At 33.9% G+C, this 24,016-nt stretch overlaps 1 protein-coding gene across 1 annotated transcript; it reads right to left on the bottom strand.

The window, feature by feature from the left end:
- Window positions 1–1,752: 1,752 nt before the first annotated feature.
- Window positions 1,753–3,114, bottom strand: LOC144440021 (growth hormone secretagogue receptor type 1-like). Its single transcript, XM_078129249.1, has one exon. It carries the CDS (start codon window positions 3,112–3,114, stop codon window positions 1,753–1,755), a length of 1,362 nt encoding a protein of 453 aa, XP_077985375.1.
- Window positions 3,115–24,016: the final 20,902 nt, after the last annotated feature.

Here is a 24,016-nt window from a genome sequence, read left to right as displayed (position 1 = left end):
GTATGATTACGTCATCCGATAGGGTAGGCGTGTAATTTGGGAAATGGGGTATACAAATCATAGTAATTTTTTGTGGCGTTTGCCTAATTATCTATATTAATATTTGACGAGAACATGTAAATGTTTGTTCACATTTTGCATACGTTGGTAAATGGAGAGGTAATACTACATTGTGTATTGTTTTAAATTGTAGTGTATTGTTTTGTTTTGTTTTGTTTTGTTTGATTTATAAATCGCATTATACATAAAGAGGAGACGAGTAAAATTAAGACAACGATTTGCACTTACGTAATGTAATAATTGTACAGGACAATTGTAATAGTATATATGTTACACCTAATCTGTGAAATTGCCCAATTCATAAAATGGGAAGGTAACTTTGCCGAGTTCATGAAATAGACAATCGTGTTGCCCAGGTTATGAAGTGGGTATGGTAAGATATGCCCAATGCATGAAATGAGCATCTTTTATAGGACACACACAAACAAGAATAAGTTTCAAACAACTTTATTATCATATATTTACAAACTCATCACTTCACATTTCTTATTTTATAATAATTCAGTATAGCTTGTGTTTTGAATAGAGTTCGATAATCAACACCCAGTTCAAAACTCTTCCAAAAAAATTAATTTCGCTCCTTTTAGATCATAATCTGTACTCTCATTTGCATAAGGTTGACTATTTTATGAACTCGGCAAAGTTACATGCACATTTCATGAATTGGGCAATTTCACAGATTGGGTGTAACATATATACATGCAAATACATTATATCCTGACCAAGGTAAGGTTATATCCTGACCAGGGTAAGGTTATCTAGTGACCAAGGTAAGGTTATATACTGACCAAGGTAAGGTTATCTAGTGACCAAGGTAAGGTTATATCCTGGCAAAGGTAAGGTTATATAGTGACCCAGGTAAGGTTATATCCTGGCAAAGGTAAGGTTATATCCTGGCAAAGCTAGAACTTTAAATATAGTCAATATTATTACTATTACTATCAAATGTTAGAATTCCTAAAGAATTCTCAATACAAAGTTTTTTAAGATCTTAAGAAAGAAATAAAGTATAGGCTTAACGAAATAATATCAACACTCGAATGTTTAATCGCTCACTTACACCCGCCACTAAAGAAATGCATAATCACATATACCTGTATGTTAAGCCTATTAGAAGGTTAACAACGGCTCACTGTTCCTGCATACCACTTTGTGAAATGTACCTCGAGAATAAAATATTTAACCTTTCAATAATCCTTTTTAGAGAAGACTCTAACGCCTCCTTCGAAAAAAACACATAAGGATTACCGTAAACCATTTTGAAATGGAGGTCAAAGGTTCCCAAAATCAAGTCATTCAAAAATCTAATATGGCCGCCGAATACTCTGTTAACACAAATTTTCGATTTCCTTGAAACCAAATCGGTGCACACCCAAGCTGTCGCGAAAAGTTTGGAGTAATTTACGGAACTTTGAATTTCCGTGAAATTCGATCCGGGAACATTCTACCTTAACTATTGAAAAACTGTAAAACTTAAGAATGTAGATCATATAACTGTAATATGTGCCGTACTTAATAATCGTTAGTTTGTTACCTATCTAAATAGTTTGAAAGTACATGTGAAATCAATACATCGATTCTGTAATAGTACGACATGGAGACGACCAATTTGACGTGTGTGCATCTATGCCGTGTATGCATGTAGTAGTATTTGTAATGGAGATAATTAAAATCTACCGGTGGTTATATAAGTTACACTACTTGGCCTGATACATTTGATCTCTTTCCGTTAGAGAAAACACTTGCACAATGGCGCCCCCTATTTTCTTCAAGGTTGAATGTTACACTTGTTTGGCGAGAAATTTCAGGCTTTTGGCGAGGAGAACCATTTGGTCTAGGAGATGACACATTAACTCGACGATTTGATCCATTTGATCGTCGATATGACCCGTTTGGGCGTTTACATGATCCATTTTTCTGTACGGATTTCCGTGAGCGAGAACGCCACTTTCGAAAAGATTTCTTTGAATTTCTTAACCACTCATCAGTTGTAGTTGTCAAGGCAACACTGTCACTTGAATCTTCATCTCCAGAATGTGTCGTTTGTGCTTGACAACGCAGTACTTTAAGGAATGCTGTTCTGAAAGTTTTGCTGAAGACATTGTATATTATGGGATTAATGGCGGCATTAATGTACAATAGTACTCTTGCTGTACTCAATACAATTGTCTGACGACTGTAATTGTTGTCAAATAAGATCATTAGGCCAAATACACGGAAACACCCCACACATATTAAGTACACGGTGACAGTAGCGCCGAGCATTCTGATCAGCTGTCTCTTCGCCGCCATAGAGTTCGAACTTTTAACGTGTGCCGCTTTCCCGAATCGTGCCGCAGTGCGTAGTCTCATTAACATCGAGATGTATAGGACAACTAGAACTGGAACAATGCAAAGAAAAATGATTTCATCGACTTTGCTATAGATGACGTAGTAATCACATTTCCGCCCTTCTCCACAAGGCTTACAATATTTCTCAGTAATATTAAAATCCGTAATATTTTCAGTTACAATGCCTGGAAAGTAAACATGTGGCAGTGCAAAGACTAGAGCAAGCATCCACAAAGCTCCACCAACCATTACAGCTTTCTTACGAGTACGTATCCTTCGAAATTTGAGTGGCCAGCATATGGCGAAATATCTCTCTATGGTCAGCGTGAGAATTATAAAACAAGAAACACCTTGTACCACTCTTGGACCGTATGACAGCAGCTTACATCCAACTTCTCCTAGGTAACTAAAATTGTTGACCAGGCGAATTGGTGAAATGAAGAACATCAAAAATTTGGGTGGCACGACCATGATCAAAAACAGTAAATCAGCAACTGCCAGGTTAACAAGAAAATAGTTTGTCACCGTTCGCATTTCCTTGACCCTCAGAATTACAAATATTGTCAGTATGTTGCCAAGGCAACCGATGATGAAAACGAGCGGCATTGCAATCGTTATAATAGCAGCTTCGGCTTCAGTGACGACTTGGGTGTCGTATTCGTAATCTGTGTCGTCATAGCTCATGTCAGAGGTCATTAACGTCGTCAAATTACGTCCATCCATTCTGAATCTGAAATAAAATTAAGATACCAATTATTATCATGACGAAGTCGGTTACTAGAGCATTTTTATTTTTTGGCTCAGTTTAGTACATTGTCTCCTATCTTAATACACAGTCATGTCTTGCAACAAATTGGAATCCAATTCATACCGAGTATAGGCAGTTGAGCATGTGCAGCATGGCTGAGTAACTTAAATGGAGTTGTATAATGAGAACGTTTTGATAGCATAGCAATTAATGAAAATATTTACAAAAAAGTAAATATTTTTAAAATAGATTTTGTATATTTCCAGTACGTTCCAAGTGCGCTTTCACTATATAACACAACTTATTACTAAAGTCTCACTTTCAACTCTTGTCACCATGGATGCAATGCAAGTATACACTAAACACACGCGTACAATATCCACATTCGTGTCGGCATTGACCCAGTACGATCATAGGTGCTGGACTAGGCACCCAGAGAGTCGGAAACCACCAAATGTATATGTCTAGAAACTAATGTCTGTGATGTATGAATCCACGATGAACGGTTAAAAATGTATTTGTATGATCAATTTATTGCATTTATTATGCAAGTATATATACGTGAACTTCTAAACTACATACATTGTCCATAACAAAGAGCACATGACAACTGTCGTATTAAGCTTGGTAATTCAGGTATTAGATTTAAATGTGTCATTAGCACAATTGAACAAATGTAAACTGAACATTCAAGCTAAATATTTTTTTCGGCTCCTTTGGCACAATCCCTTAAAGAAAAGGACAATATTTCCTGATATCGATAGTATATAATAATACTAGTGGTTTGCATTAGAATTTAATGTAGACTACACTCAGTCTGATATGTTGCAATTTATAGAAATATTCGTGAGAATATGATGTGTAACTTTTATATATTTGTTTTCAAGCGAACTTAATATCCCGTCACGAAGTGTACATCTTTTTATTTTCCTGTGAAAAACGTCGGACATGTCACATTTATTGTCAGGAAGTAAACCACACGTTGTTTCTTATGGTAAATTTGACACGATTGTAAACTATTGAACTAAAGTTACAGTACACTCTTTTGTCACAAATTTCTCAATATCTTGTCACGACGTTCAAACAATGTATTTCCTTTTCTTTCTTGTCTACAGATTTTTATTTAAAAAATCTATAAGTTAAGGGTTTCACAATTTTTACAGCCGTGTTTTTCTTTCTTTTCTTAGTCTATAGTACACACGCTATCTTGTTAATGTTCAGAGCGTGAACCTGTACTATGTCTTTCCTGGATTGTGTAGGGAGTGTATGGCTAGAGAAAATATAAAACCGAAAATATATCGATCTGGACTATCACTCACGGATTTTCTGGGACGAATTTGAATATCGGAATGACGTAACATAAAATTTATGTACATTGTAAAGCATTCCAAATGAAATAAATTCGACATTGAGACATTTCAATCATCTGTGGGGTGAACGGTTATCTAATGTTTTCATATTAGAAACAGATGCAATTTTCATCGGCGACAGTCAGACGTTAGTGAAGACTTCAAACTGCGGGAGATAATTCTCTGCTTTACAAATTTCTGTATTTTAAAGTTGACTTTATCTGTTTTGTCAATCGTTTGTCTCTGATTGACACGCTGCATGTCCCATGTGGATTTTCCACAGATCTATGAACATTTTAATGACTATTGCAATGATTATAGTCTAGTATCGTAGTATACTGGTTATAATTTCGCTCATTATTTCTGTTTAAAACATTACTCCTCCTATAATACTTCCAGTAAAAGCAATATGTACAATATATAGGTTGTATGGCACTGTATGCATCATTAAAACATATGTGTTTCATCTTTTAATATACATGGGTGCTGCATTGGTTAACCTTCGCAGATAAGGAAACTCAACTGTCGATCGCCTGCCAATACAACACGGATGACAAGGATCTCATGTCATAATATTATGGTTTATGCTGTGGTCTGCTTTTGCAGGATGTATTGACGCTTAGCAGACATGTGTTATTGATATAGTGTGAATTCCCCTCTTGGTTAACAGCTGCATATCAGTTAATTGACATACACATGCTGACGAGGTGTGTGTAGAGACGTCGTTACCTCACTTCAACTACTAATCCGTTCTTTAAAATAACAAGAGACTGATACAAGTGATCAACACATGTTTAAGTACCATTAAAATAGGTTTACAAAGGTCCTTGAAAGCCTTAACATATAACCAGGGATTGAGCCTATTCTGCAATAGCATTAGAGCCCAGACTGAGTTTAAACGTTTTTGAATATATTAGTGTTACATAGCTACCTTTTGTATCTTACATACAAACACGCTTTTTACAATCAATTGGTATTGTCAGCTCTTGAGCCTGGCATGCCAATATTACACATAAACAGGCAACATAACATATAATAACATGTACCGAACATATATCGTGTAACTATCTGTGTTGAAAATGTATTTTAAAAAAAATAATCGTACAGATATTTCAGAAATGTTCAGTCAGATTTTTGGATAAGCATCCCCACGGACTGTATCCTCTAATTATTTATGCAATCCAACAACAACACGTAGTAGTAACATTCTCTCGGTTTGGATTGCATGGCAGATACTAATGCTAACCTTACATACTATCCAAGCACACAACTATTACCAGATGTTTCATTGTGTGTAGACTCGTGATTAATTAGTTATGAAGCTAGGAATGTGATTGTATAGTATTCTATCTGATACAATGTAACATTTCACTCATGTTGTGAGGGTAACTAGATCCAAAGAATAACATTCCAAATATAGAAAATAGCGCAACATATTGTAAACATGTTCAATATATACGTAAGCTTAGTATGCTAGCATGTGCAAGCAAATTTAGTGTAAAACGCGATGTTCACTTTGCAAGTTCTTTAAATACGACAGTGCAATGCACATCCACACTTTTTTATATTCTGGATCATTTGTTTATTCGTATTCTAATAACACTATTGAAATAAGGTAGGAGATAATTAAGAAGAATAATGTATTGTTTTGTCACAAACAAGTGTTTCTATGGCTTTTTAGCAAAAATATCCCGTATATTAAAATTACGGTGCATTTTATCTCACTGCATGTCGAATTTTCAATACCACTGCAGCAGGTATGTATTCAAAGACACGTTATTTCAGAAAAAAACATAATGTCAGACGTGTAGATTCTATCAGTGTCTGTATTGCATTTATTAAAGTCACTTCAAATGATAGAATGTAAAACGTTAAAATATCGTCCAATTTACTCTCTAAGTTGACATCTTGTCTGTAGTATATAGATGAACCATACGTTTATTTTAAGTTCTTACGTGAAAGTAGCACGCATTTACATGTCACAAGTATTACTGTACATGTATATTATGTTATAGAGACACACAATTATAAGTTTAACAATAGCACGCTCTGCGTATTAAGCAATTGAATAGTTGTGTATTGAGTGTGTATAAATAAGCAGACTCCATCAAAATAATCGCTTAGTAAGCTTAAATGTATAGAAATGTCAGTCAGGTAGATGTACGGTAGCTGAGGTTACCGTTTTAACCTGATAGAATGTTAAACACAAGTCCTGCCCATTGATGGATATAGGGATTGTGAATTATGGGTAATTTTGTGAATTGCGTCATACACTAGTCCACCATAATGACGAATATTTGTTGCAAACTTCATTCAGCATCCTTACAATACGACAACTATTTGGGTCATTCGTCATTGAGTTTCAAACATTGCCATAGACAATTCAACTGTCATTTGTTTAGTTATGCGATATTTCAATCAATAGGAACAACACACGTCACATTATGGCTGATAAATTTCGATCTAATAACTTGTTCTACTGATTAAGGCAGCTGATTGATTAACTTGTCATGGTATACATCTATAGGGATTATAATATATGTTTCATTGTGGTTGTATAATGACTTCCTTAGTGTTTTTACAAGCATCAAATCGTACAATGCAATTACTAGTTAGGAAGATTTACGTAGGTACAAATCTTTATTCACAGTATTTCACTGGTAATGTCCTAATAAATCTTTTATGTGCGTGATGTGATAATACGCGACATATTTATTTGACTAAACCCAACTCACTGTCTGGGATTACTTGAAAAAAGGTAAACGTACTGCTAATACATACCTGGGGTAAGATAACATCATTTGGGTATCGGTTGAATTACTAAATGTTTTCTATGTCAAAGTCGAAGTGTATTTGCAAATAATGTGTTCTGTGTACATTACAGCTAAAATGATGTAGGCTTGGTGTTTCCCTCATTTAACCTGACATATAGTACACACGCCAGACAACTTATAATGCAAAACAGAAACAATTACATAGGTGTTGAGGACAGTGGGGATGTAGAAGTAGTCAAGTCGAAATGTTGTTTATCAGCTGAAATTAAACAATTGCAACCATTAAAATCATCAAGTCAGTGTGTAATGTTTTTTTTTTTATTTCAATGTGAAAGAATAGCAATGCTTGTCAGTGTTCAAAGTGATTGGGCAAAGGATCCTGCTGTGTTTATTGTGTATCTGTTATTGTTTGTCTACAGTTGAAATATGTCTAGCTCTGTGTCAAAAAAACGTAACGTCCCATGAGTGAAACACCAAGCCTACATCATTTTAGCTATAATATTAGTCTACACAACAGCAAAATCAATTGTAAACAACAAGCTGCAATTATTAACTTTCACCATCATTTTCTTGGTGACATTCGTATATAGTGCACGTAGTTTATGTATTCACTATACAACGTTTTCTAATATTGTTGTGCGGAAACCTTTAGAGTATTGGCTGTTCTCATTGATCCTTGGAACACACATTAACCCCCACTGTTCAAGTACAACAATGAAACCTTACAGATAATAAGTCGTAAAGTGAACACGTATTGAATGGTTTTGATGAAATACAATATACATTTTGACGGTGCAAGTAAAAAAGGCAGAAAAAAGCAAGCGGCGAGGCAACAAGATGATGTATGAACCACAAAGGACACAATGGGATATTGAGGCAATAACAAAATTTTGAATGTAAATTCGTTTAAAAAGTACATTACTAAAAAGAATGCTAGTCAATCACTCACCGAGCGGTATACCTGTACGAGTATTACGTGACATTTGAGGTTTACTATTAGATACCAATGGTGATTACATAATCAAAAGGGCATGGAACAATCAGATCTTATGGGTTACTCTTAAATGAATGGAGACATAAAGGAAATCAAAATGCCTTAACTAATTCAAATTATTTATCTATTCCACGTTGTGTTACCCCCAATTGCCCCTAGCGATTATTATGACAAGTAGCTATCAAACTATTCTAGAAACTGACAACAGTGTGGTCACATATACAAATCATTGCAACCGTTTGAAGACCATACGGCACACAGTGAAAATTCTTTTAAAAATATAATAACATTTAAGAGGAGTAGGGGAGAACATAACAAAGAACAGTTGATGGTTGTTTCCAGATTGCAAAGGTATCAGTTATTTAATATTTGTAATGCGTAATGACTGGATATTTGCACAAAAAAAAGAATACGATATCTTTTGGTTTTGTAATGCCAATGTTGTTTCAAATAACAACTCGGTGTTTAGACATTATGTAAATTAAGGAGATATAAAAAGAGCATTAACCATTTACAGACTAAACCACAGAAAACTGAAATAGCAGCTTTTCCCAACCTATGTCAATCTGTGTTTGTTTCAACGTTAAATAAGACATATAAATACCTACGCCCAATTAACTAATCGCTACTTTTATTGGTCATTATATATTTATACATTAACTCATAGCAACACTATCGTATCTAAAAATACTATTGTTATTAAAGAAGTCGGCGCAAAAGATCTGACTGTGAACATCTGTTTGATCGACGACAAAAATTCCATTGTCCATATATAAGTATCCGTTTGATTGAGAAGCTGAGGGCCGATACTGGTCGGTGGATATGTGTATTAGTCAAAATGTCGATAAATTAGCAAGCAAGGTATGACGCCTTCAGGCGTAAGATAATAATTAAATATATATTATATAGAAATCATAATTTTTATAATAAATGAGTTTATTTGACTATTAACCACCTTACCTGGGGTAGTTTTGTATGCTGAGTTCGGAAAATGGGGTCATTTTATAAACATCCGTTTTCATGGTAACCAAAATCACCATAATATGTGGATGATTTTTCCAAAATTTGACATCAAACATGGAAAAAAATAAAAATTAATGAAAATTTTTCCTTGTTTTTGACATGTGTGAGATGGGGCTATCTGTTGTAACACAAATTGCGTAAAATAGGACAGCTGTTTCCATGGAAACATAGAGTAGACTAAAAAAATGTTTTCGTTAAACACCTACATATCTGGAAAATAACATGATAAATTTAATTATAACATAGTTTATTTGCATATTGACCACTTTATATTGGGTAGTTTGTTATGTTGAGTTCAAAAATGGTTATCATTCTAGGAACATCTGTTGCCATGGTAACCTAAATAACCATATTATGCATTATTTGGCAAAATATATGTAAAATGCAAAGAACAACATTTTTTTACAAAAAAAATTCCTTACTTTTGGGATATATGCACTAGTGCTATCCATTGTAAGACAGATTATCTAAAATTGGATAGTGGCTTTCATGGAAACATAAAATACACTTACATTACAAATGCCATGTTTTAGTAAAAAATACATCTGACATACACCTACAAACGAATGGGTTTGCTATTAGAATACCAAATATTTTGTTACTCTTAGTCCAAATAAAATATTCAACTATTGACAAGCTGAGTGGTCGTAAAAGCTTAACATGTATGTCAGAAGATCTGTGCCAATTACAAGGGCCAATTACGATCCCAAATTTTGATGGGCCGCGCTCGAATACATTACAACATGTCACACGCAAGGAGGGTGCTACATGTACATACATAAACAAACTGGTCTGTGGAATTGTGAAGAAAATTACAGGCCTTCGCTAGTTTCTGTTAAATATTACATGTAAAAGCCTTCAATCGTTAGCAATAATGACAGTATAACACAGAAATAACAATATACTGTGTGAAATTGCGATTTAATACAAATTACTCAGCTTGAAAATACAACCCCATCTTGACATATTCTTGTCCTTTTTCAGTTGCGCTGACATTTACAAACATGTACGTTAACGAAGTCATCAGCTCTACATACCTTTTGCTATGAACAAAGTTCAACTTTCCTTTCTTGGCAATGTAAATCATATATATATATATATATATATATATATATATATATATATATATATATATATATATATATATATATATATATATATATATATATATATATATATAACTCATTAGGACAACAATTGTAATTTGTAAACCTGCACATGTACACCTACATAAATACAGACCTCTAACTTCGTTATTCTGTAAGTAAATTACACGTAATACATACAGACTGTTTTGTTTTTACGCTGCTGCACTTAAGTGAAAGGTGAAATCTTGTTGTCCTATTTAACATATCAAGAATTACAAAAAAGTTACTCGTTAACATTTGCATTGAGTCGAGGAAAATGTTAGGTTTGTAAAATCTGATATTTCATTATGTAGCTAATAGTACCTTTTGTGGCTTACGTATACAAAACTGCTTTCAAACGTCTAGACTGTGTGGTGACGTATTTATAAAGTAGTAAGTATGTTATGTAGTAATCTAAAAGGACGCAGTAAATTGTCTCTAGACTATGTGATGACAGTAAATTGTCTAGACTATGTGATGACAGTAAATTGTCTAGACTATAGATGCGATGACAGTAAATTGTATCAGAAGGTAGATTTCCTCAATCCATTACATCTAGTAACATTACTATACAATTAAGTGAAACGACGGAAACCAACAATTATTTTCCAAATATAGATACTTTTTCTATGTTCTCCTGATTGATTTAGTCATACAAGATTGTGGCAATTGTGTCTTCATGCAATCCAAGGAACGTCAACTTTCACATGATCAAATATTAACAAAGCTTTAAGAGGTCAGATTCTTCTACGTAACTCCGTTTTTATAACCCCCTTATGGGTGAAAAAATTATATTATCGTATAGTAAGATGTGTGCATGAACACCTGTGTGTTAGTGGTAGTAATTCTGATATTGCATTATTCATAGTGTCACCGTGCTCAAAATAAGTTTAAAACATGCCTTGTCGGATAGAATGACACAAATAGAAGTTTGAAAAATAAGAAAATTAAAACCAGTCATGTGGATCTACATAGTGAAAGATGAGAAAAGTAAGCGATCTGGTGTGATGACAGGATTAATTAAACCTATATCTTGTCTGATTATTTTTAGACATTGCTGAGTTAGCCTCGGTTCAAAGTACAACATCCCTAAGGAATGTGTGAAACTTAAGCTGTACAGACGATATGACATGCAGGTGTGAAACTTCAAAATGACATAATTCATGACATTAAGACATATACCTTAAGATAGTTTTTAATGTGGGTATTGCTATAAAAACCGTTGTAACTGTTTTCTAAATCACATACTAATGTGTTATGGTCTCATTATCTTTATTCATTCCTAAGCTCTCTATGCACGTAACATGTTTTATGGTTTCACTTTAAGACACTGGATGATTTCATCTGAAGACACTGGATGATTCCACACTGTATAATTTCACTTTAGGACATTTGACGATTTCACCTTAAGACACTGGATGATTCCACACTGTATAATTTCACTTTAGGACATTGGATGATTCCACACTGTATAATTTCACTTTAGGACACTGGATGATTTCACTCTACGACGCTGGATGATTGCACTTTAAGACACTGGATGATTTCCCTCTACGATGCTGGATGATTTCACTCTACGACGCTGGATGATTTCACTTTAATAAACTGGATGATTTCACTTTAGGACAGACAGACAGACAGACAGACAGACAGACAGACAGACTTACAGACAGACAGACAGACAGACAGACAGACAGACAGACAGACAGACAGACACACACACACACACACACACACACATACATACATACATACATACATACATACTTACATACATACATACATACATACATACATACATACATACATGCATCCATACATGTATACATGCATGCATACATGCATACGTGTGTACGTTTCTAACTGCCTGTCTATGTTATTATTATAAGGGTAATTTTACGTTAAATAAACTAACTTATTTAAACGAATGCCTTCAGATGTAATGATACGAAATACGGCTCGGTTATCATTACATTGGCATTGGATGAATTTAGATCTCATTAGTATGACATTTCACTCGCAAGTGTTTCTATAAAATATACAACACTACAATGGAAATAGTCACGTAAATACGAGTTGTGATTTACAAATCAAATACTTAAAAAGTAAAACGAAATGTGTGTTCGTTCACTCAATTACATAACAAAGAGACAGTCGGTGAAGTCAGGAGGAAACGATATAGTACCTTCACCTAACGCTGGAGCAATTCAGATGACGTAACAAAACTTATCCTGTCATCTGATGGTAATCTGTCGTTGGCAAAAACAACAGTTCCTGATGTATCTAGTCCGGAAGAACGAGTATCGAATGCAGCTGCTTTAAAAATATGTTAATGGTTTCTATAAGGGTGTGATTGATTCTGGTAATGACAACGCGATCAAGTAAAACATCAGTTTGTAGTAAGTAGAAATGAAGACGATCAATACTCTGTAGGCTAGTATTTAATGTTGAAGCATTATATGAAGAAATGTCCACAAGGCTAATCAAGATGTTATAATTATACTATACGACATCACTTTTCTGAAGGAAGGTGTACGTTTCAAAAATAACAGCATCGGTTTCATCTACCAATAACACAACTTCAACATGCAAGTACATGTATTACCCCAAACCCCAACACCCCCAAGCCCCAATAAAAAATGTCAAAAAATAACTGAATTTTCTTACATCAATTTAACTTCACAATTATGTATGCTGTACCTATTACTACGACTGTTGTTGTTATTTTCGCTAGTCTTCTTTCATCTCTATGGCAACTGCATAACTAGCATTATTCCAATTTTTGTCTGGAAATCTGCAACTGGTAAGTCAGCAGTGTGGTACAAATAACAATCTTTATGTGTTCGAATTTTACATCCAGTATATTTGATACACAGTTAGATGATGACTGTGAAGCATGATATCCACATCGGCATCCAGAAAGCTAACTCAGCCTCAGGTATTATTGTCACAATCCCTAGTGATAGCAATGATTTTACTCCAAACTCAGCAGTCTGGAAATTATTTCACACAATTATAGTTTCGGCTTTGTAAGGATTTATGATGCAGATTTCTGAGCTATTGTTCCTTTAGTTTGGCCTCCCACGGGATGTTTTTATACTAAATTATAGGCAGAAGAGTGATATTGTGCGAAAAGTTTCACAAGTAATACTTCACCGGTTTGTATCACTATTTACTCGACTCGGTTACAATCAGTACCGTGTGTGTGCAGCTGATATCTAACACACTGCTATATAACACAAATACTTATTGTCAGCTACATTTGAGGCGCCACAATCATACGAGTAGGTTATACTGAATCCAATCCAAAGGTGTTAGTATCAAAGTGCTTCTTTTCGATTAAACGTGTTAAAAAATAAACTTTATGAATTGCGAATCGATGAGGTGAATGTCCAAATTCCATCCCACCTACCGTCAGAGCTATATAGGGACAGACTTTGTCATCTATTATCGTTGAGTTTTAGCATAGCGTTCTTACAGATCCAATACGACAGACACTTGCAGAATACTTTTGTTGAATGTGTTGCGGCTAAATATCAAAAAGAATTGTTAAAATATCATTTCTATACTTACCAATATTACGGCGTTGGATGTTGTATAAAAACTGCCAAGATTACACTAATAAGAGTGGAAAGTTGCAACCTTTGATACTGATACAAGGCAACTGAACTGTCTAGAACCATTCAACACACGTAAGTGATGACGACGCCTTTGTCTTGATTATGACTTTCCTAACTCTAGCATTGAGCATGCGCATTGGTTATCGATGCTTGGCATTTACTCTCAGGAGACGGGAATAGTGATACGAAACAGGCTATTAAATTGTGCAGAGTAGACTAGTATTTGTTTATTCAATTTCAACTTTAAAAATCCCTATGCTATAACCATGTGGTTTTACAAGTTTACACAGCGCTAGTTTTATTTTCTTTATGCTCTGTTGGATCAAGTATGATTATTTGTGTTTTTCAAAATGACTCCTGAGTATACAAATGTGTACCCAGCAAATGTTGGGAAACAGATGGTCTTTGGAAATGTTTCTCATGGATCACTAGAGACACAGTGGTTTCTGATTCTACTGACGAAATTGGTGCGAAACTATCATGAAACAGATTAACTTTCAACACAATGTTGACGAATAGATACAAGAATATATATTACACTATAAGCAAAAGATGTCACGAGTCACAGGGGTGATCATTTTACAATATCGAAGGTAGCAAGGGTTATTCACCTCGCGGTAAATCAGACACAAGCACTTGGTGAATTTGCTCGTAATCGGATTTGTTTCTTAGATAACGTGTTTTGAACAAACTATGTAGATTTTGTACAATAATTACACCTCTGTACAGTGGTAACGTCAATGTCAGTACTTGATCACATGCTGTTGAAATAACTTCAAACCGTAGTTGTTGTTTTTTCTCAGGTTTCCTTTTCTTATCACATCACAAGTACAGTTACCAATTCGTTGTTGTTGTTGTTGTTGTTGTTGTTGATGATGATGATGATGATGATGATGATGATGATGATGATGATGATGATGGTGATGTTGGTGGTGGTGGTGGTGGTGGTGGTGGTGGTGGTGGTGGTTGTGGTGATTATAATCGCACCGTGTACTCTACTAGAGTACGTTCGCCCTGCTATCCTTGTATGTATTTTTAGCCTTTTTAATTGTAACAGGTTTAAACAGGAAAATATATTCCTTTAAGAGATGATGATGATGATGATGTTGTTGTTGTTGTTCTTGTTGTTGTTGTTGTTGTCAACGTTGAAGTTGACGATTCTCGTCATCATAAATGGCTTACATCGTATCACAATTTATGTACACTGTGTATTACGTGTTTTCCGTTAGTTATGAAAGTTTGCAATAGTTTAAATTATAGTCGTTAGATGATTTGAAAATATAAACAAATGTTTTGCGTTTTCAAACGCTCTGTCGAAATAATTAATGACCTGTTAGTTGATTGGTACCATGTGTTGTGAAGTGATGTGCTATCTAAGTGACTTTTGATTGGTAACTCATTGAACCTTGGTATGAGTGAACACTAAGATATAAAAACCCCATGTCAAGTTATGGTTGACTCTAATTTTGTTCCATACGGCTGATTTTGTCAAACAACTCTTTACAAATTGGTAGTTATGATATAAAACAAGTCATCGCCTTCTTTGGAAATGCACTACACACTCAAAACATGTTCACATCAATAATAATTTCCTGTTTTTGTTCAAAATTGTTTGATTTATTTTTTAAATGTCCTCGAGAGTGAACACTTACAAAATATTCATTTTAGTCCTACAATGTTATTTCTCTAGAGATATGTTCATATTAAGGTGTACATGAAATACACTTTCAAGGTTATACGGGTGATTTTGTCAAACAACTCTTTACAAATTGGTAGTTATGATATAAAACAAGTCATCGCCTTCTTTGGAATTCCACTACACACACATGTTCACATCAATAATAATTTCCTGTTTTTGTTCGAAATTGTTTGATTTTTTTTAAACGTCCTTGAGAGTGAACACTTACAAAATATTCATTTTAGTTCTACAATGTTATTTCTCTAGAGATATGTTCATATTAAGGTGTACATGAAATACACTTTCAAGGCTATATTAAGTTAATATATAATTGTGATCCAGTAACTGTGACTGGAATAATATTATTTCTGAATATAGCTTTAACATTAACATTAACATTAAAAATGTTACTCTCTTTTGCTTTCTAAAAGCTGCACGTGTCATTGTCTGACTGTGGTATATATTACAAAGGTCAGAGGTCAAATATATATACGTTTTTTTTCAAAATCACGGTTAGGCCATTAGAGTTGTACACATCGATCATCCATATAAAAGCGTTGTTTCCATTCGTTGATATTGCTTTGATTAACTCAACTGGCATTATTCTTAAAATCACAAACTTATGAAATACTTCTGATTGGAATTGCTATTACATTGGTAATTTAATTTTACACTGTGCAGTAGCATATATTGCGATATAACAGTTTCCTCTGTGTGTGTGTGTGTGTGTGTGTGTGTGTGTGTGTGTGTCTAAATAAACATTTGTTACACTTCAAAAGAAGAATTTACTTCGTGCTATATAGTTCAAAGTTGACATATTGATACATATCGCGGTGTAGCTGTTGCGATGTAACTAGGTTTTGCTATGTAATGGTTTTATCTAAGAGAGGGTGTGATTTCTTAATAACGTTATTTTCAATTGAAAACAGCTAGTTTTATATTCTCGAAACTTGGCACAAAATATTCAGTCTTTCGTACAGAACATTTTGAGACGAGAGAACTATTTACATGTATGCCAATAGCCTAGAACAGTGATAGCGTTTGACAAGATAGTCGTAAATCTAATGTCTAGAAAATATACGTAGTGTAGATAAGCTTTCATGCATCGTATCCTTTATTGTGTCTTTGTAAGATATATGTCACTATAATAAGCTATGGGGATTACAGTAACCAGACAAGGAGCTATGCTGATTATATCGACAGACACTAACTCGCATAACTTTATTTCGTGAAAAAGTTGCGTGGAGCTTGAATACTAAATAATAATGCCGAGAGTTTGGTAATCTGACATTGTGAAGACTAAGCACGAACACGCAAGGAAGTTGTGTAGAAAGCTAGATAGCTATGCATTAGTGTAATCTTTCTTTGTTAACGCATTTGTATTTTATGTTTATACGATTTTAAAACGCATATATTCTACATCAACCTAACAAGTATCTCAGTGTTCTATGTTACGTTAGTCTCATGGATTAAGATTACATGAAACTTAATTTCATTACTATTGCGTGTTATAATCGGCTATAGCAATTTTATTTGACGTATGGTAAGATTGTATATTTAACAGTTAATATAAGGAAGTAAAGCGAGTTGGATGGATGGATGGATGGATGGATGGATGCATGGATGCATGTATGTATGTATGTATGTATGTATGTATGTATGTATATGTTTGTGTCTATGTGTCTATGTAGGTGTGTACATGTATGTGTTTGTGTCTATGTGTCTATGTGTCTATGTAGGTGTGTGCATGTATGCGTATTTGTATTTATCGAACACATACATTATGACGACGCATATGATTAATCTTATAAACACAGTACAGAGTAATTCAGATATAAATAACAAATATTATATACTCTTCATCCTGCGGCAATTACCAAAATGCAATACACAACATACAATTGAGATTGAACTAAAGAGAAGAACGCGATTACTTTAATATCCAATTCAAATTGTGAACGCTTAGTAGATGAAAATGAATTGCTATCGACGGCAGCATTTCAACCACATATATGTAAAGAAATACAGATGACGGCAGTGGGCAATTTATACACAGATCATGTTGCGATAAATATAGCATTCGTCGAACGAAAACGATAAACAAAACACATTGATACGATTTAGGTTAGCCCTTGAAGGCATCTGTACATTTTGATACCATCAAATGTCAATAATGAAATGATTAACCAGAATAGAGAAAATGTGACGAAATATTTCCCAATGATTATTTCAAATGAACCAAAGTGAAATAAATTATTTACGGTTTTGAATTCATTGTTGCTCAAGTACTTTACAACAAAATGAAAAATGAAAACAAATTAAACACCCTCGTTTGTTGACTTTTGGCATCAAGTTGTTTTCTCTCTCTATTAAACTTTACTGATAAGGTTTTACACTGTAATAACCCATCACCTGTTTCTGTAAGTTAAGGAGGCCAAAAATCACAACTTCTGAATCGAACAAATAGTGTACATCAGGAAATTTAACACTCGAAGTCTAGATATGACTATAATGAAGTTTATTGAACTTTTTCAATGTCAATAATAAATTATTCACTTTTAGTGAGACTGTAATATTTGTTTTCAGATGTATGCAGAACAAAGATTGGCATAACAGTTTTGGTAAACAGACAACCTTGTAAATATATATATATATTGCCCTCTGCCACCGCGGTTTAGAGCACTGTCTTAGCAGATTGATACTCACCGAGTTATATATATATATATATAACTCGGTGATTATCAATCTGCTATAAGACAGTGCTCTATACCGCAGTGGCAGAGCGTAATAGTTTTATATTTATATATATATATATATATATATATATGCCATAACACATACATATAACGTCAGCAGGTGTTATCATATGTTGCCTTGGTATTGTTTGTTAAAACATATTCATTCGAAACTTCATGATTGCATATATCAGGACTTTTCTATTCAGGCAATCATATATATATATATATATATATATATATATATATATATATATATATATATATATATCTATATATATATATATAATATAAATTTTGATATAAATTATTTATATATATATCAAAATGTTAAAATTCAGCTTGAACTATAGTTGACTTCCATCAAGTTAGGGAATGTGTAGACATGTATTACCTGTTATTCCCAGGTTACTATCGCAGCACAATGTACTAAATTCTCTCATTAAGCAGCACAATGTACTGAAATCTTTCATTAAATATTAGATAGGAAGGTAACCTATCAATAATTCGGTCAGAGTCACTGCTTCCTTATCTACAACCAGCATTATACAACTACATAAAAATAGTACTACTATAATAAACTATCAATATATATCGTACAGCAGTTGGGTCAAGGCCACATCAAAATCAAATTTCACCTTCAAAATTGTTATTTATCAATTAAATAAAAAACTATATACTACACTATAGGTGTGAGACAGGTAGGGTATATCTAAATTCAGCAAGTTACATTAATCGTGACGTCATTTACGCACTAACGTCAGCAATTGATAGTATATTTAACATGAAACAGACCTAAAAACTTGATATCCTTGAATGACCCATACATGGTGTTACACGAGAATCCACCACGTTTAGACATGTTAGCGCTCTCTCGATATGCACAGTGTTGCCAACATTAAGACAACATCAATGAGATCAAGCGTATTGAATGATGTCAAATAATATTATACTTTACGTTAATGAAGTATCCTGTCTCATTTCAATACGTTATTTAACTGCTTATCGAGTGACAACAAATTCTCAAATTATCTTTGTTATTATAACCCTGTATAAGATTGTTTATTTTAGAGTCAAGTCAGAGGAATTCCTGACACGTTTCTTTTTATCCATGATAAAGCAATGTCAACATTCAGCTACGTGTAAAAAAGAGTGTATGCACGCCGATACTTTCATCGTTAAATTGCGAACATAAGAGATACAATCAAGGCACCGACCCGTTATCACATTTCGTTGATGGATTATTGTAAGACTACGCCGTATTTTGTGACTATCAACAAATCGTTTGGTCTCTTTTTCGTATGCACAGAACGACACATTGTGAATACACCACCATGTATCAAAGACATCGATGGTTTTTTATCTCAGGAATAGAAATCAAATGGCGCTATGGAAGGAGTAAATTATTGAAAACGTTAAATAAATGTGTCTGCTTATAAAACGAGATTGAACACTTTGTCACCAACAGTGTTAACAGGTCCTAAATATAGCCTTTCATAAATATAATATTTTTCAAGTTTCATTTTTTCTTCTGTTTTTAATGTTTTAACAAGCAGAACTATAACACAAAATGTATGTGTAGTCTGAACGTTATAGAATAAGCTATTCGCATTTTAAAATAACAGTTGTAAAATTCGTGATATTTCAGCAAATATTTGATAATAAATGAAATATATTTACTAATTGAGGTTACGAGTTGGGGATGAGTAATAAAAGAATCCTATGTCATTGACATGAAAATAAGTATATTGGTGTTACATTTTGTATTGCTTCATACAATGTTACAGTGGAATAATTACATATTATTCCATAATATTTATCTTCGCTCAGGAAAATGAAAGTGGCCTATGGAGTTTTGTCACTAGGTGTCACTATACAAGTAGCAGGTCACAAGTATTTTCAAGCTAAATGAAAGAAAATGTTGGTGAATAATGTAATTATATGTATACCTCATTAAGCAAAGTTTATACAAAAAAACTTTGACTCGTATTTTTCATATTTCGAGCATCTCAAAACAATTTACTTACAAATGGCCAGCTCTTGCGTAGAATGAACTGACTATATAGTTTGTATTCAAAGACAATAACTTGGCGCTGGTATGGTATAAATATACTTCGTTCAGCCAAGGAAAATTCGAGTGAACTAATAAGGCACCCTTGATTACCTCTATCATGAACTGGGCAAAGTTACCTACCCATCTCATGAATTGGGCAATTCACAGATTGGGTGTAACAAAATACAATATTAAGACAGTTTATAATAAAACAGGCGGTAGATGTCTATGTTCGGTTTAAAATAAGGATCGCAGATGGATAAAAACTCTTCCTAAAACGTTCTGTTCTTGTTCTGATGGTCCTATACCGCCTACCAGAGGGTAAAAGTTTAAAGAAATCATGCTGGGTGGCTAGAATCGTGAATAATGGCTTTTGCTTTGTGCATAGTACGTGACTTATAAATGGAATGTAATGATGGCAATTCTGTGCCGATGATTCTTTGTGCTGTCCGCACAACCCGCTCAAGTGTATTCAATTAGTCCTTGGATATATTAATTAACCAGACTGTGATAGCATATGTTAAAATACTCTCTATAACACTGCGATAAAAGTTGTCTAGAATGGAATAACTCATGCTAATTTTCTTCAAACGCCTCAGAAAATATAGACGTTGTTGTGCCTTCTTTACCAGGTAAACAGTATTAGTTTGCCAAGACAAACGATTTGAAGGCTGAATGCCTAGAAACTTAAATATAGAAACAATTTCAACTGTTCAATTGTTCTATCATTGATGTTAATCGAAGCATGAGTCATATTGCCCTCCCGATGTATCGATAAAATTATTTATAATATACCTAGTGATAATACTGTGCCATGATTCGCTAGAATCAGTCACGTGATAGGAAAATAGAATGACTACTTCCCTTGGGGAAATAGTCCCATCAATTTTTACATAGTCACGTGATCACCGCGCGTTCACAGCGGGTCAAAATGGCAGCTTCTGACGATGTCGTCTGCCACCGCGAGTTCACAGCATGAGGTATATTATAAAACACATATTGCCTGGCCTATATTCGGGCTATAGCACCCGTTCATTACCCCCTCGTGACTGTGAGTTACCAGAATCACATGCTATTTCCCTCGGCCTTTGGCCTCGGGAAATAGCATGTGATTCTGGTAACTCACAGTCCCTCGGGTGTAATAAACGGGTGCAATAGCCCTCATGGCCAGGCAATATGTGTTCAATATGAACTCTCACCTTCAATGACTTTCTCCTAAAATCAGTGTTTTATTATTTTGTCAAGGTGCCTCTATTAGCTGTCTTCAAACTCAATGAGACATAGGTCTTCAGGGATAAGTACCTCTATCTGTAAAGGAGAAATGACACAATGATGAAACTTACATTAGTGACCTAAACCTTGCTTTCACGAGTTGAAAACAAATGCATGTCTGATAATTTGCACGATAAACGTCTTTAAAAAAAAATCCTAATGCGTTTTTATTTGATCACCGCAACATTCTTCTACATCTATTGTGACAACATAACACATATTGCAATACTACATATTCAGTTTTTCCCCCGCTATATTCAATTAGTAGTTATGTAAAATATTAATCAAGATCTCGAAATCTCAATGGAGACATTCAACGAACGATAACCGTAGGAGGGCTAGTCGTTGCCTAGGGCACTGTCTATTCACATCAATGTTATATGACAGTTTGTGACATCTATTACTATGGCTAACAATATTGTCTAGCTTGACTAGTTACAACAACAGCCGTCCAAAGCGTGATGAAAAAACTGAATTATAAATTATGCAGAGATATAGCAATAATTGCGTCAAATATCCTTAGTAACATTGTAACGTTTCTATGGTTGAAAACAAATGACATCAAAGACAAGTAATGGTAATTAACATAATATACAAATTTATTAACTCAATTGAGTGAAGCATAACGAGTTCATCATTATAATGAAAACATTGTTCACCTTCACATGCGGTTTTCGTCTTTCAAAAGTGTATCATTTGTTGTTTATATGATAGAGTCCAATTAAATCAATATGTGTTGTAGCTATCATTCATAATATAATGAACATCTCGATTAACAATTCAAATGTATCAAACTATATGAATTTGAAGCTTGGATACTTAAGATATTGCCTACAGTTGAACTATTGAGATAGACTCATCAACAAGCTTTATGAAGCACATGAAATTCCTTATTATTATGTGCACAAGAGTATATGATATTTGAAGCTTGCCTTATTACCAACATTGATTAATTATGCAGATGAATAAAAATCTATATTAGTAAACTATCAAAAAATTGTGCTCTATTATCATCGATGTATGTCCCAAATAATATGAAATTTGAAACTTCCTAACATATAGCGTAATGGCCGAAAATCATTTATTAGGCAAGTGAGAACAGTTATTTTAATAAACTGTATTGAAGATGTATACTTTTTTTACGATCCATGTGTGTACCATGTTACTTAGAATAATGAGGTGTTCATTAATCATATTAAGTATTTTGAAAACCATTTATTAATGCGAATTACCCATCGAAACGCTTTATCGCAAGTACTCAGTTAACATAAATGTATTTACAAATTGACATTAAATTAACAACATATACAATTGAGATATGGTGTAGTCACCGGAAATCGTTATTTATGCTTACAACCCCATTGATATTGATATTTCATTGTCTTGCTATAGACATTATCGTAAAGACTATGTACAGCCAACCGACACACACACACACACAAATACACATATATATAACATAATTATGACCACCCTTACGGAAGGTAGAACAGGGTATGTTTAAATTATGCATACTTGAGCTATGTATTGCTTTACAGCGTTCTCGAGTTCTAACTGCATTAATGTATTTACTGTACTGATACTAACAATGATTGTAACACCTCATTTCATTTAGCCAGAATACCAGATTTTCGTTTGACAGTACATACTTCAATACTATAACATTTACTAAGATAAGATAACACATTACTGTTTACAAATGGTTTATATAATTTGTAAATGTGACTATTATAATCCTTTTAAACCAACGCTTTATGCGCCAAAGCAGAATAAAGATGCCATCTCTAAAGTAACGATGCATGATCAGGTACAAAACACATTACATAAGTAAACATTTCTTTCATGTTGAAAAATTTAACTATTGAAACTCACCGGAGTTCTGCCACAAAAGAAGTATTATAAAGGTACGGAGTATTCACATACGACATGCGGCTTCATGAGTGTGAAAAACGTATATGATTTAGATTGAAGTATTTTCAGTGCATTCCTGTCACAAAAGCTTACCATTACACTCTCAGCTATCAAATTATTAACGTATCACGAATGGCCCATACGTCGTGATGTTTTTGAACTATTCATATCCCACGCGTGCGCAAAGGGTACTGTAAGCTGTGTTCTCCTTTGTCTTGCTACGACTTGACACGGGTAAAACGGAATATGATTGGTTCGGAATAAGTAAAGAATGATAGAAAGTCATTTCAGTGTAAGAGTGCATTTTATGAGTACTGAGAAACAGTTTATAGCTTTCTCCA

This window comes from Glandiceps talaboti, chromosome 9 (assembly GCF_964340395.1).
Source record: "Glandiceps talaboti chromosome 9, keGlaTala1.1, whole genome shotgun sequence".
Classification (NCBI taxonomy): domain Eukaryota; kingdom Metazoa; phylum Hemichordata; class Enteropneusta; family Spengelidae; genus Glandiceps; species Glandiceps talaboti.
Note: the sequence above shows the minus strand (reverse complement) of the source record. Positions and strands in the feature narration are given on the sequence as shown.